General features: G+C 37.4%; 1 protein-coding gene across 1 annotated transcript in view; it reads left to right on the top strand.

Moving 5' to 3' along the window:
- The first annotated feature begins 241 nt into the window (after positions 1-241).
- The window catches only part of LOC139736472 (uncharacterized), a 34,482-nt gene continuing 19,061 nt past the window's right edge, over positions 242-15,662 (top strand). The window contains exons 1-3 of the mRNA XM_071647223.1: positions 242-269; positions 2,856-3,179; positions 5,591-5,782. Coding sequence (XP_071503324.1) covers positions 242-269; positions 2,856-3,179; positions 5,591-5,782 — 544 coding nt within the window. The remainder of the gene's footprint in view (positions 270-2,855; positions 3,180-5,590; positions 5,783-15,662) is intronic.

Raw genomic sequence — 15,662 nt, 5'->3', positions numbered from 1 at the left:
ATATGCTTGTCTGACATAGTTACAAGCTGTTTTATACCAACGCGAGATATGTCATAATATTTCCGATCTCAGCTTCAGAACTCGGGTTTTTTTCATTCGGAAACATGCTGACACGTGCAATTTTCAACGCGTCTGATCACAGGTATTACCACTCATTAGCAAATTACATACCAAACACGTTTAAACAACTTTCGCTTCATTAATTCGATAATTTTTGACAGACGAACAAAATGAAACGGAAATGAACTTTGACTTCATGCCAGTGGAAGGTGATATAATGTGTCTCCTATTCATGCAACGAACACGCAGTTCATCCCGAGGTTCGGCAGAGAGTACGAGACATGACAGAAGACAACTTTTGTACAGTTTTGTGCTTGAAATCATGGATAATTGCTGTGAAATCTTAATATTTTACATGACATGTGACCAAGGTTTAGTACGGAGTTAGAAGACTGAACAGTTTTCGATAACATCGGCCTACCTACGGGTCCTAGGATGGAGTGAAGAAATTTGTATTTAAGTCATAATCGACTCCCAATCATCATATCACATAAACGAGACATTAAGAAACCAGAAAAACTACAACCGTCGAGACACGACGTTTGAGTAAGAAATAAACTGGACCTGATCACCGTTTAGAACTCAAAAATTTTCACCATTCTTTAACGTTACAAGATACTGTCCGTAATTTACATAAGAATATCAGGAGTGTTTTCGTTCTTGTGGTTACGCAAAATAGACAGCAGCTGCTCAGAAAGTAAAATACCTTTCTGAGAATTAGTGAAAGTGTCCCTATCAAGGGTGGTTGATTACAAAACACTTTATGAGAAGCTGGAAATAATAAAATATCTCACATTTTGTCTCTTTTTTACCGGTAAAGTTTCACACAGTACGTCTGAGTTGTTTCCAGTAATATCGAAGGGGTTCCTAACCTTTTTTTTTTAATATCTCACTCTGTTTTTGAAAGGAAGGAATTGGAAACCACTAATCTATTTCAGATGGTGGTGTCATATAAAATGCTTACGAGTTTGAGCAGATAATAAAACATAAATTCTGTCATAAAAATCATGTCAACCGAGGACAAATATCATCACGCATCCTACACGCAGCCAAAAGAAGATAATGTTGCCGTATCAGCGTACTATCTAAAGGTACCTAGCGCCGCCGGTAAACTTGGTCATTTAAGACTTTTAGGTTTTAAAAGAAGCATGCAGAAAGATGACAACATGTATTTTGTAATTATCACCCTCTCAAGTCGGACAAAGACTGATATGAATAATATAACAGAGTAAATCTGTTCAAAATAAGGAGGTTTTTTCCTGCCCCAGGACCTCATAAGTTTATGTGTAAGTCATGTCTCAATTCAAAATCCTAGCCCTGCTTATTATGTCGCACTGACAAGCACAGCAGGGTATAATTGTCCATTTTCTGAATGAAGGCAATATTACCAATGCGTTTCCATCATATCACTGTGAATTTACAGGATGATTTTGACATACATGTAGAATCATTTCAGTCATGGTGATGAACTTTCTAGTATTGTGATAATGATAATTCATTGATGACGTAGCTCATTACGGTTCCGACACATTTCCTCAATAGCATTGTCCCGTGACAGTCTAACGACTTGCATAATTGTTTACCTCTGACTTTCGTGTTCATTAAATTTTTAATTTTGTCTGTTTTTAGATATCGACGACGGAAGTGGAAATATTCCGTTCATATGTTCCTTATGTACAATAATTCCTCATAATGATGTAGAGGAAAGTTGCAAAATAAAAGCGAGGTTTTAATGTGACATATTATTGCCTAGAAGATAAAGCTGAAACTTTGAAGAAGAATATAATGCTCCAATTACCAGAAAATTTTTAACCGAAAGGGATAAAAGAACAGGGAATGAAAAACACCGACTTTGCAAATGGCAAGAGTCGCTCATCGGCAAACTTAATTTCTATGACTACGTATTCCGAGGAAGTTACTGCTCGCGGCCGTGCGATGGTAGAACTGGTGAGTATCAGCGAAAAAGTATGAATACGTTCTGGATAACTCGAACTAAACAAATAGGTGAATGGTTAGATCTTAACGCGTTTCTCAGTCCGTGCAAGTTCTGATCGCGTGTTTGCATGTCTATAGATACTCCATTCATTTCACCAAATCACGGTACAAAGCCAGCACAAGGTATCACAAGCTAAAAAGGTAAGAAATAGAATGCTTTCTTTACTTATTGAGACAATAATGAGATCTGACATGAAAGTGCAGTTCAGTAGAATCATTTCAACGCCTCACGTTCTTTCATTGGTAAATGCGTGAAGTTAAATTCTCTTCGATCAACTCTGATGATTTCGTCTGGACCCCGGCATGGACCCAAATTTTGACAGCAGATTTCGTCGCATCACACGTCATTGTATTATAAACCTTCCAAACCCGTGAACTTTCTGTCTTTCAAAAATTTCAATCCAAATCATTCTAGTCCCTTTGCATCGTGTTTACCTTGATAGTGTCGTCCATTACGATGCCTTTTTTTCGTAAACTTCAAGTGTGAACCCACATTTATCGATAGTTTCATTTTGATGTGATCGTAACATTTCGGTAGTCTTGTTGATACGAAAATGAGTGAAAAGTCTAAACGATGTTCTGTTTCGCATTTTGCGTAATTCAGAACAATTTCGTAGATATCAAGATGTGAACCGAGAATGTAGAGAATGTATCTCGAATCTTATAGGTCCCATCCATGCATAATTGATGATAACTCGCTTTCAGTAATTACGTGGTATAGAATCTGAAATTCTGTTCAGTTTTCATGATTCAAGAAAAAAAAATAACCAACACAACTCAATGTTTTCCGCATCTTTCAGTGAGACTCGCTGGAGGAGTTGACGAACATGAAGGACGAGTGGAGATACTGTGTGACGGGGTCTGGGGCACGGCGTGTGACACTGGTTGGGATATGAACGCAGCTCACGCTGTGTGTAGACAGCTTGGATACTCGGGGGCTGCTTCGGTCCATTCTGATGCTCATTTCGGACAAGGATCGGGCCCTGTTTGGTTAGACACTATAATTCACTGTCCTACGTCGGATAAAAACTCCCTTTTAGAGTGTGGTCGATTGCCATGGGGATGCTCCCATTACTCCAGTTGTGGACATAACAATGACGTGGGCGTACGATGTGATGGAGAACGTGAGTTAATTTCATATATATCACATGATCTTTGGTTTTTTTAACGAATAGTGCTGTTTCTTTGTTGGTCTTTGTTGCAGAAACTTTTCTACACACTAATCTGATCACCTGTTCTCGATTATGAATATTAACACTATTAAATCATAATAGCAGTATTGCCACAAAGTACTCTATTTCTCTCTTGCTATTTTGGTTTCAACAAAAGTACAAAATCATAATTCAGATATGTCATGTCCAAATTCTATTTGTTGAAACCTGTAATTCACCAAATTAGAATTACATATATTGTAATTTTAGTATCGATCTTACATCACATTTTAATCACATTATCTTTAATCGTAAGTACGTGTAAGCCTAATTGTTACATATTCTGGCAGACCTATTAATATTCCAGTCATGCTTGTTTTTAACCTGTCCACATCATTGACATTAACGCTTATTACTGTTACTCTCACTCAGGGATTTTTTCCCGCTGCAATTGAGAGGGAACATTCACTCAAACTTGATTTGTGAATGTCTGAAATAATCCTATAATTATAACCAATAAAGGGGACGTTCCTCCGAAAAATTAAGTTGGTTTGAATGGAATAATAATAATGAGGGGAACAAGAGAGTGGAAATTTGACTGTATTTTAATAAAAAGTAAGGATATTTTACAATTTTGCAGATGTGACAAATCAAACAGAAATTTATGATTTTGTGTTGATGCATTTTGACTTACCTTGTCCTGTGCAGAAAACCCCATAAACTCTGTCCCCCCTTTAATTTATAACTGAATATCTTTCTTTTTTCCATTATTGATATTGTACAGAAAAAACAAAATCAATGATTGCATTGACCATGTTAACGGGGAATCTGCAATAGACGGGAGTATGAAAAATTCCACATTCCACAGTACAGAGAAAATAGGGCTTGAACTCGTGCGTGACATTATAAAGTTACCGATTTGCTTTTGATTGATCACAGCTTAAGTAATCAGAGCTCGATTAGAATTTGCTCAAACTTCCACAGTCGTGCATTTTCGACTAATTTTACTGCTTCTAATGATTCACACAAACCAATTGTCAAGATGGACTTCCCCGGTAACAGTACTTGCAAGATGCTACCTACTGACTCCATTATGACCACACATATACTTGATTACATAGTTTGTCTCTTCTTTTCTTTTTCTTTTTTTGAAAGAGTAAAAAAATGTGGAAGACGCCATCAAGTTTCGTAAACTACACACGCAGTATTCATGATATCGTTTATGACTTGATGAAATAAAAAGTTGAAGTAGTTGGTCTATCGGTTCAAAAGGCCGAGCATATAATGAGACTTAAAGAGATGCAAGAAGTATATATCACCTTACCAATTGCTTACCTCTTTCTGACAATTCACTTTCACTACTGTTTCTTATTTAGTATGTGTCATGTGATAATGATCAATATGCTCTTATGGTGTTGGATGTAGACGTTGTTGAGGGACACACACACACTATATATATATATATATATATATATATATATATACATATACACTCAGCAAAAAAAGAAAGTAAACGCTTTTTCAAGTTTAGATTTCTCATAGAATATTTAGCTTAAAGCCAACTTATTATATACCACATTGAAGGTAATTTAATTGGCTATCAACCTGGATGGTCAACAAAAAGTGAAACTTAACGCATGAGTGAACACCATTGTTTTTCTCTTCCAGGGCACAAAAGTCAAAATTGCAAAGCTGAACAAGTTGTCATTCATTCGTATGTGCTCTTCCATAGAACAATAAGAAGAAACAACAAATTTCACACAGAAAGAAACATGAATTAAGTTGCAAAAACAAACCTTTGATCTCTGTGATATCCTTAAAGCCTAAAAGACCAATGAAGGCTAAAAATAATTGAGGAAAATAAAGCATCTTATGTCAAATCTAAATTCAAATGAAATAAGAGAAGAAGTAATAATCAACAAAAATGTTACAAATTTGAGCTTTTTTTTTTTCAAATTAGGAAATTGTAAATAATGTCCGGTTCTTGAAATTGTCATATGGATTTTATATCACTAGTTTAAAAGAAATAGATAAAGAAATTCTGCTCAATTAACCATCTTTATGCTTTTTATTTTCCCTATGTCATTTGAAGTTTGACTTGACAGAAAATTCTTATTTTTCCCCTTTAGTTTCCCACTTTGTTTTCTTAGAGGAAATAAAGAGATAAAACGAACAAAAACTTATTTTTCCTATTTCATTCATGTCTCTCATTGTGTTCAACTGGTCTTTTGTTGTCAGTGTTATCGTGAAGGGCATTTGCAAATGAAAGAGAACATGTCAATTTTTGCAATTTTTGATTTAGTGACTTGGAGGACAAAAACGAATGTGCTCACTCATGCGTAAAGTTTTCTTTTTAATTGACCTAATATCAAATTGTATTACAGGAGATCAGGAAGCTGCGGAGGCAATATTCAGGAACGCAGACTTGAATGCCGGTTTGAGTTACGGAGCTGATCTCTTGACTTACTATGACATCACAAGTCGACTGACATTCACCCCAACGACAGCCAACAATGGTGGTATACTTCAGTGTCATGTGTACGGTGTCGTGCGCTCGGCCACTCTGGAGGTTACAGGTGAATTTATCAAATTTGATATCAGTACACCTATGCCAATGACATTGTCATTACTGCATAATCATATATTGCACACATTTATGTATAGGTACTGATGAATTCGTATTCATATACGAAATTTACAAGAATACGTTCCTCCGCACTTTTCTAAAAAAAAAACCACACACACACACACACACACACATAAAAACAAACGAAAGAATTATGTGCGAGACAAAATGTGTATTCAATACCACAGCACAAATCCAAACACCTTGAAGCTTGGTCTATGCATCAAATACCATGGTGATGAAACGTATTATGAGGTACCATGCTTAATGTGAAGCTAGAAAAAAATGTTTTCAATAAACTTGTATTGGTAAAGAATTCCAGAGGAAATATACTTAAGAAAAAGGAACCATATATAGCTTTCGTTCACATTCCTATGTTAAAGGGATTGTGTAGTTTTGGTTGAGACCTAATTTCAGGTTTCTAACATTTTTTGGTGAGATAGTGAGAAACCTCTTATGAAATATGAAAGAGCATGTAATTCTATGAGGAATTCAACTTTTATTTGATGAAAATTGGTTTTGAAATGGCTAAGATATAAAAAAAAGAGCGATTCTAATAAAGTGTGGGACCCATACTTTATTACGATCGCTTTGTTTTACTCTGTTTTTGGATGTTTCAGTTATTAAAAACCCGATATTCATCAAATAAACTTTGAATTCCTCTTAAAAGGGTATGCTCTGTACTATATCATAAGTGTTTTCTTGGTATCTCGCAAAAAGTTAAAAGCCCAATTCTCATCTCCACTAATACTGTGCCATCCCTTTAACAACATGAATACAAAACTGGGATTTGGTGCCTTCCTTCCCTTGATTAAACAAGTCATCCTATTCAGAATGAGCATTAATTTCCATCTAATATGAGAGCATTATCACGCTTTTGTCACGCTTTTCTTGATTTCCAGTAATTCATTTCATGCCCTGTCACTTCATTTCATTTATTTCCACTTGAAATCATTATTTGGTTTACACAGTTTGCATTAAAAAATACACGGTATAACATATCATAATACAGAGCGTATCAACAAAAAAGTAATCCAATTTTGGAGGGCTGTCATTTCGTAATTGTCAGTTATGAAGAGCAAAATGTCAGTTGTAATGAAAGGGGAACTCTTCTCTTTCCATTGATATCTAATAATGTTGACAATTGCCATGCACTGACTGAGCACATGGACTTTAAAAATAACAATGACAAATTGCATTTTTTCCAAGTTTGTGTATTATTGTGAAGGAACAATGCATGTCTCACTGCATGGATGAGATGTGCCAATGGAAGTTGCCAAATAGGCCAGCCTGTACAAATGCAGGTTTGTGTTTAGGTTTTGTGTTTAGATTGTCTCCTAACACTTTATGGTCCATAACCTTTAATAAACATGGCCTTTTGTCCGATAACTTGGTCGCTCCAACAGAGGCCAACTCACACAATCCATTTTCTCTGTTCATATTCAACACACAGTGGCAAACCATGTCTTGAATATGAAGAGAGAAAATGGATAATGGTTTCGCCTTAATAAGAAGGACCAAATATCGACAACGTGGTCATGTTGAAGGCTATGAACTATAAAACGTTGGAAGAAACCCTAAAACCCGAATTTGCAGTCGTGCAGGCTGGCCTGATGATTTGACCACTTTCATTGACAGATCTCATCCATGCAGTCAGACTTGCATTGTTCCTTCACAATAACACTCAAACTTGGAAAAAGTGGAATTTGTCATTGTTGTCTTTAAAGTCCCTGTGCTCAGTCATGCATGACAATTGTCAACATTATTAGATATCAATGGAAAGAGAAAGAGTTCCTCTTTCCTACCAACTAACATTGTGTTCTTCATAACTGACAATTAAGAAATGGCAGCCCTTCAAAGTTGGATTACCTTTTTTTATACGCTCTGTAGTGTTGGAATCATGAGAAGCACAAAAGTAGGCCTATTGAAAATGATCCCTGCGTAGATACCATGTAAATACATGTGGGGCCTAATACTCTACCAGAGGCTTTAACATACTCGACGCAGTCATTGTAAGATGTGTCGAAATAACGAACTTTAATTCATTGTAGCATTAACATGATTGAAGAAACTTTGGAATAACGAACATCGCGTCATCACCCATTCTATCATACCTATATCGCCTTGATCGTGTGGATCTAGAAAACAAAATAAATGCCACCTTTTCTACTAATATGCAATTATCATGGCTTTGCAACAAGGAACATGTATTCACAAACAGAAAATCAGTGTCAAAATGTTCATTGTCATACAATATACTCGACTAAAAATTATCTATGTCCTCCTTATGATATTGCTAAATAAAATGTGAAACAAACGTCTCCGTGGATTAGGGTCTAAGGCCTCGAAGCGAACCCTAAAAATTACTGATTTGTAATGCACTTGACATGTGCATTCCTATAGCTGTATTTATCATTTATCGTCTTAGACTCCAACATCAACCATGATTTCCCTTTCAAGGTTAGACTTGTGCTCTTATATGATCCACGATTACATTCGAAATATGGTTGTCGGGTTTGTCTTCTAAGTCTTAACACTGACTGGATAATGTGCGATTTTACTTTAACAGGTGGTGTAACCCAGTCCCCCGCTCGGTCCATCACTCCATGTATCACTCCAAGTCCCGGTACACCCCCAGGAGAGAACATCTTATCCATCGATGCTGTAGAGATTAAAGGCGAGAACAACCTGGTTAATCTGGTCATCTCCTGTCACGTGAACTTCACTGATCAGCCGTCTCCTTACCTCCACACCTACACCATCGGGACTGAGAATACAACTCTATCGTCATCAAGCAGCGCCTCGGCCATCCTCTCGCCACGCCCCAACGCCTGCATCGAACTCACGTGCTCCGCGACGAACGGGATTGGATCAACCTCAGCCGCGCTCACACACTGTCCTCAAGGTACTCCAGTAAATAGTCTTATACAGTCTGGACGAAGTCGTGAGCTATGCCAGTGAGGCAGAACTCGTTGAGAGATTCTATTCTATACGTAGGTATTTGTTTTTATGAGTTCGTCGTAGTCGAACAAACTCGGTAAGTGTATGTTTTCATTCACGCTCTCATCAATGTTACACAGTGTCCAAAATCACAAACTTATCATGCTCGCATCCTTGTTGATACCTTTTTCAACCATGCGACCCCATTATGGAATCCATCAACAAAGCCACCTTAAATGTCACTTACTCTGTATACCATGTTGTTAGTTTTAGCGATTACCTTGGTAAACAGCTAGTCTTCATTTACCACACGCTTATTGAATGTTTGAAAGTCAAGGTTAACCTCCAACGAATTTTAAGCATCTTTTTAAAATCATATATGACCCCCTTCTTTTGTCAATCTATTAAAGACGGTCGCATTTCAACTTAGTTACCTCATATCTAACATTATTTCCCATTGGTGACATTGATCAATGCATGACAATAATCATATATAACAGATAAGCCAGCAGAAGGAATCATCAGCGTAGAGTTTGAGACTCAAGAGGATGATGCCGAACCAAGCGTCATCATTATTTGCCACGTGGATCCAGAAGACCAACCCTTTCCACCAATCAACATGTACCTCATTGCAGTCGACGATAGCGTCGTTTCCGATTCAGCTTCACCTGCAGTGACGATTGACCCTCAATCCAACACATGCATTGATGTCGTGTGTACTGGTATAAATGAATACGGAGAGACTGAGGCGACCAAGACCTACTGTCCCCCACAGCCAGGTAATTATTACGAGTGCACGTCAAAAAGTAGACACCTACGAGTAATGCAACCCACGATTCATACTGCCAACGAAGTCATACTGTACACGAGTCATACAGCCCAAGAGTTCTACAGCTCATGAGTCATACAGCCAGGAGCTAGATGCTTCGTGAACAAGGCCCTAGATCGAGCTCGACGAGATAAAAATACAGGCCAACAAGCATGTGCAACTTAGTCCACGAGATAGACACTAGGGAAATTGTGCCTAGTGTGTTGCTCGTGGGCCTGTTTTATATGGCTTCTAGCTCGTGGATTTTATGACTCGTGGGCTGTATGAGTCGTTGGTGTCTAGGTCATAGGATGACGCCAATATACATGTATAGCTACAAAGCACATTTATTACAAAGAGTAGAGAAAACGACAATATGAATTGTTTACGATGCCTCCTTTTTCGTTTATGAGTATCTAAAAAATGAAAGGAAGTAAAGTTTTACGAAAATCAAAGTCAAAACTGTGGGTATTTTATTTGTTTGTAGGCTAGGTGGCAACCCTGCTGGCGACGTCTCCGAGACGTCTCCTGGAAACTACCCTGGGCTCTAGGGAATAGCGTGAAATTCAAACATGTTCGATCTTTTTCGAAGACCTAGCTATTCCAGTCTTCAGCTGGTCTCGGAGACGTCTCTGCTACTTATCGGCGACACCTCCTTAGTCCAAGAAGTCTCCGAGAAGTCTCCGCGACCTTGCCAAGACCAATTAACCAGAAACGTCTCGGTGACGTCACTGTGATGCCTCCGAACTTTCACACGAAAAGATTTCATCTGGTTTAGAGACGTCTCAGACATTTCCTTTAGTCTTCTTCTTGGTGACAGCACATGCCATATTGGTGTTTAGATTGGCACGAGCCGCGGGGACTGATTAGTCGCTGCAGTCACGGCGAAGTCTCCTCCATTGAGTTAGACCCTAAACTCACGTTTCATGTCGCATTCAGTATCTTTGTTCGCTTTTTGAAAATGAGCCTTCAGGGTATTCATGTTGCATTCACCCATATTGTCACTATTCGCTCTCATTGTAGAACCCGGCCCCGAACAACCTGTCGGTAACATCCTTAGGATCGAGACGACTGAAATCAGAGGTGAAGAAAACCTGGTAATTCTAATCATCACCTGTCATGTTGACCTCTCTGACCAGCCCTACCCACATCTCCACACATACACCATTGCAGTTGATAACGACACCTTGTCCTCCTCCAGCTGTGCCTCAGCGATCCTGTCTCCACTCCCCGATGCCTGCATCAATGTCACGTGTTCTGCCACTAACGGAGTTGGAGATACGTTGTCATGGATGAAACATTGCCGAACAGAAACTTTTTCTGGTAGGCTGAAGAAATTACAAATACGATTGAAAAAAAAACAACAAACCGCATTGTATGGAAATGTGCTCAGTTAAGGGAAAGTGCATTCCAGTGTCTTTTAGTAATCATATTAGCAGTAGATGATTTAGAATGCATCTAGCAGTAGATGTGGTCATCGGCAGAACCTTGGTTGGGAGGTTTTGTTGTGGGGTTTTTTATGTGGATGGATGAAAGTAATCTGGTGGAAAGTAACCGAAAAAGAAATTATAGTATAATTATGGCACATAATTAGATAATATATTGGCCAAATAAGTGATGATCAGGGCATCATCAAATAAATCAATACAAGTCAACATGCACTGACACTGCATAAGTCCTTGAAAGTAACAAAGGCTACCATTCTTGAAGCAAAGCATACAGTGTGATCCCTTTGCCGTATGAGTAAATTAAATTACAACGTTCTAGAATTTATCTCGTTTCAAATTTGTGTGTGTGGCGGGGGTCAGAAATCTCCTGGTCACGTCACAACGTACTGAATAAGAAGATAATAATCCAAGAGCCCAGAGACACCAGAGGGTGACAGAAAGTTTTTGTTGAAATCTACAAACAGGTGATGTTCTTGTCATCCACTCTGATTAGAGTTTACATTGCCCGTGTTCGAGGGAATAGGAATTGGAAGAACACACTCGATATCTACTTTGAATAATACAACAGCACGTGATTCATTTCTCTTCATAGTTATATAGTCTGAAACGATTTGCCTAAAGGTAAACTGCTTTCATTAAGATAGGAAAAGATGTAAATCGACAAAATGCGTCAGCAAAGAATGTGTCTTATTTACTCCCATCGTAACGAATTACAACTAGACAGGATTTACGTTAATGGAACAAAAAGAAAAAGAAAAAACAGGGTGAGCTTTGAAACACACAATACTGGGGAAATATAGGGAAAATAAACCAGGAAGTATGAAATGTTACCGTTTTCCATTGGTTCTATATTGATAGGGGGTCCCATAGCTAGCCCTCAACAAGGGTTCCTTCAGAAATCGTCGACCACGTACTTTCTTCTCATCGCCATTTTCGTCCTTTCCATCATCACCTGTCTCACTGTCCTCATGAAGAGAAAGATTGTCTACTGACTGAGGTGAGCATAATCATTCACATGGAATATCATTTACAGTATTCAAGCTTTGACAGGGTAACCAAGAAGTGGCGTCTTATAGCATTATTAATTTCTACTTGTTACCATGTTACCAGGTTCAGTAAACATGAAACATGAAATTTGTATATTGAATTATAGTCTTTCAACTTTTGTCTTCTATTTTTATGTGTTATGCACTTTATGAGAGTTGTTTTCATTAATATTATTATTACTGTTGTTATCATTATTATCCTTATTGTCATTATTATTGTCTTTAAAATCATTATCATAACCATTATCACCAGAATCACCATAACCATATCATTGTGCAAGTACTTGATAAGAAACCCTGATACTTCGAGATGACAGTATTTATCAAAAGAAATGAGAATATAAATTTTCATTGGAAAAAAATTACACTTGCGGGCTTAAGATGCTGTGTTTTGCGTAAACTTGGTAAACCTACTGAGAATATTATTTGATGAACACTCCGAGGTTCACATATTGCTTTAGATACATTCCATCGTACATTCCCTCCCTCATCCATGCATAAGAAGCTGATGAATACACTATATCCTTCCTTTTCTGATTCATTATGATTTCCCATTCCCACTGTGTATTCTCTGCCTTCCTTGTGCTACACTTTACTATGGCAGGAGTTCCTCTATTATTCTTTGACGATTTTGGTACCACTTTCTTTCTCACAGAAAAAAAAAAATATTGGTTTTCTGTAGAAAACGCGGTGCTCTTGTCCATGCTTGTCCGTCTGTTTGTTTGTTTTCCCATTGACATCTTGTCCTGGATCTAGATCTGGATCTGTTACTCTGAAAAGCTCAGGTTGAGCAACACTCAGAACGTCCTGTAGTGTTTAAGTTTCTTTGGCAACGATGACAAGAATCCTTTCTGGATATTCTTTCTGCAGATATGCAACACTGCGAAGGTCAACACGAGGGAAAGTTTTGGACGTATCTCATGGCAACAAGTATTTTTCCTCCGATTGGAGAATCATAATTTCTATAGTTTGTGTATAACCTAGTTGGGAAATCATTTATCAACAGTTTCCGAAATAGAGTTATTGCCTACCAACGATCTTTACGTCATTGGAAGAGACTTAAAACGAAATGACTAGCATGCTTTGAAAGCAGAAGTAGTCAGTGAAAGAATGTATTACAACATTCCTTCTTCGTAATAATGTAATCATCAATAAATTGTATACCATTAAATTAAAGATTCCATGCACAATCTCCCTGATAATTATGATATAAAAACATCTATGATCTCCGGCGGACTTGCAAACAATTGCTGTTTGCTTCCTATTTATACACTCAGTGAGAGGCAAGAGCTATACTTTTCTTTATGACGGTTTATTTTTTGATATGTTGCAATATTACCTTGGTCCATCTTTCTATTCAAGTTCCGCTTATGACGACGGTCCCCTGCATTTCCAATTCTTTTCTCAAAACCAAATTGTATTTGAAAAGTGTCCCCTGCTAGTGTACCTTCAAAATCATATTACTTTACACTGTACATCTCTTTTTTAGTTTTCCTTTTATTGTAATGTATATAATGTTTATGGATGCATAGAATTTATACGATTATGCGGACAATTTCTTAAATTTTTTTTAATATAATAGGCAATGGAATGCAGAAGTAAAACTGAACCGACTTGACGTGAACTGAAGTAAATTGAACGGAACAGTAGGCTACTATTACTTTATGAATACACGATGTAATTTGACGTGACATTACTATAGAGGTTATATCTTGCACAGTATTACGTAAACTATGATAGGCTTTAGACTAGTTATTCATAATGATACGACTGAGGCCCATTTATTTTCCTCGAAGTATTTTATGTGAACCAGCCATTTCTTTTCTTCTATTTTTTCAGAGTATGATGTTTTCATCCTTCCCGACATATTTTGAATAAAAAGGATGTTTAAATCAGAGGAATACTTCGCATTATGTTAATTCCGTAGCGCAATTCGTATCAGGAAAGAGCTGGAAACCTGTGTAACATCATCGCAACACCACGTGTTTTTTTTTTAAAGAAACCAGTCGTATATTTTTGAATAAAGATACATTGTCGTCAGTTAATTTTTGCTTCCTTTGCGTTTTGTTATTCTGTGAACGACATCATGGAGACCTTTTGGAGACACAAAATATTACTATATTTATCATACGTCGGGAAAATCCAAAAAGTGATGTTTATGTACATGTGATTGCTGGTGTGTGTGCTTGTGTGTGATTGTGTCATAGAGTTATGTGTATTGTGTGCATGTAGTAAAAGGACCTGGTATTTGCAATGAAATTAAAGAGCGTCGTTAATGTTGGCGCATTAGAAGACACACAAGACGCAAAAAAGGGGAACTTTTGGAGACACAAAACATTCGTTTATCTTTCATATTTCCACAAACCCCAAAGGTATTAAGAACTATCATGAAGCCTATGTTCATGCGAGTATGGGTGTGTGTGTGCATGTACGTGTGTGCGTGTCATATAAGCTGTATGGTGTCTATCTAGTATGGTATAAACGATGAAATTACTTGACGTTGGTATTATTTTTTGCGCATTCGGGAGACACTCATACACAGAAAAGAGATCTCTCGGAGACACAAACTAATACTTCTACAAAACCCCAAAAGTGATGTGATGTTCATGTAAGTGCGCGCGCGCGTGTGTGTGTGTGTGTGTGCAGGGCCGTATACGTATCAGGAGGAAAAAGAAACGACTGCCATCATACGGTACCTCTTAATGGAGTCTTTTAATGCGCCATGTCTGTCACACAGTGGCACTCCTGGCGCAGAGAGGTAAGACCTTTTTTGTGTGCCTTGATAAGACATTTGCTATGCATCTTTTGGAAATTAATATGAATATGACAAAAAGGAAAGAGGAACCAATACAACATTGTCATTATCAAAAAAGGGTCCTCTGGTAGAGCAGTGGTAACACTTTACTTACTTCTTACTTTACTTTTACTTTTATTTTTCCGGAGTGATGGCGTAGGTTAGAGCCTGTTCATGGATCAGAATTGTATCCTCTGCTTCTCTTGATCAAAGTATATAGCCTGGGCTAATCTCATTCAAATAATTGAAGATCTATGTATATCAAAATAAAAATGTATGGGACATACAAATGGCAGAGAGGGATGAAAACTGCTTGAGATTAAGGATTACACTTAACACTGAAGAGGCTACCGTAGATAAAGATGATGTTATGATGATGATGATGATGATGATGATGATGATTAATGATAATAATGGTAATAATAATGACAATAATACTAACAATGATACTAATAATAATAATAATAATAATAAAATAATAATAATACTTTTATATTATTATTATCATCATCATTATTATCATCATCAAGATCGAAAGATTCATCTCTTCATTTGAGGGAACGTCGATATCCATTAATTACTCAGGAAAAAATTCATCTGTTGATCAAGAATAACTAAAGGTTTATCGCTCTGACATTTTACGACTGATTTCGACTGTAGAACGCACTTTGAGCTTGTGGAGTGATATGTGTGCACTCCTTTATGCGGAAGTATACACCCCGTCTGGCTAATGTGATATGCGGTTCGTTGAAATGTATTTCGAAACTTTGGGGAAAGAAGAAGGGGTCCGTCCA

This window comes from Diadema antillarum, unplaced genomic scaffold (genome assembly GCF_040938485.1).
Source record: "Diadema antillarum isolate AM-2024a unplaced genomic scaffold, OU_Dant_1.0 seq00000649_RagTag, whole genome shotgun sequence".
NCBI lineage: Eukaryota > Metazoa > Echinodermata > Echinoidea > Diadematoida > Diadematidae > Diadema > Diadema antillarum.
This window is presented reverse-complemented; position numbering and strand designations above follow the sequence as displayed.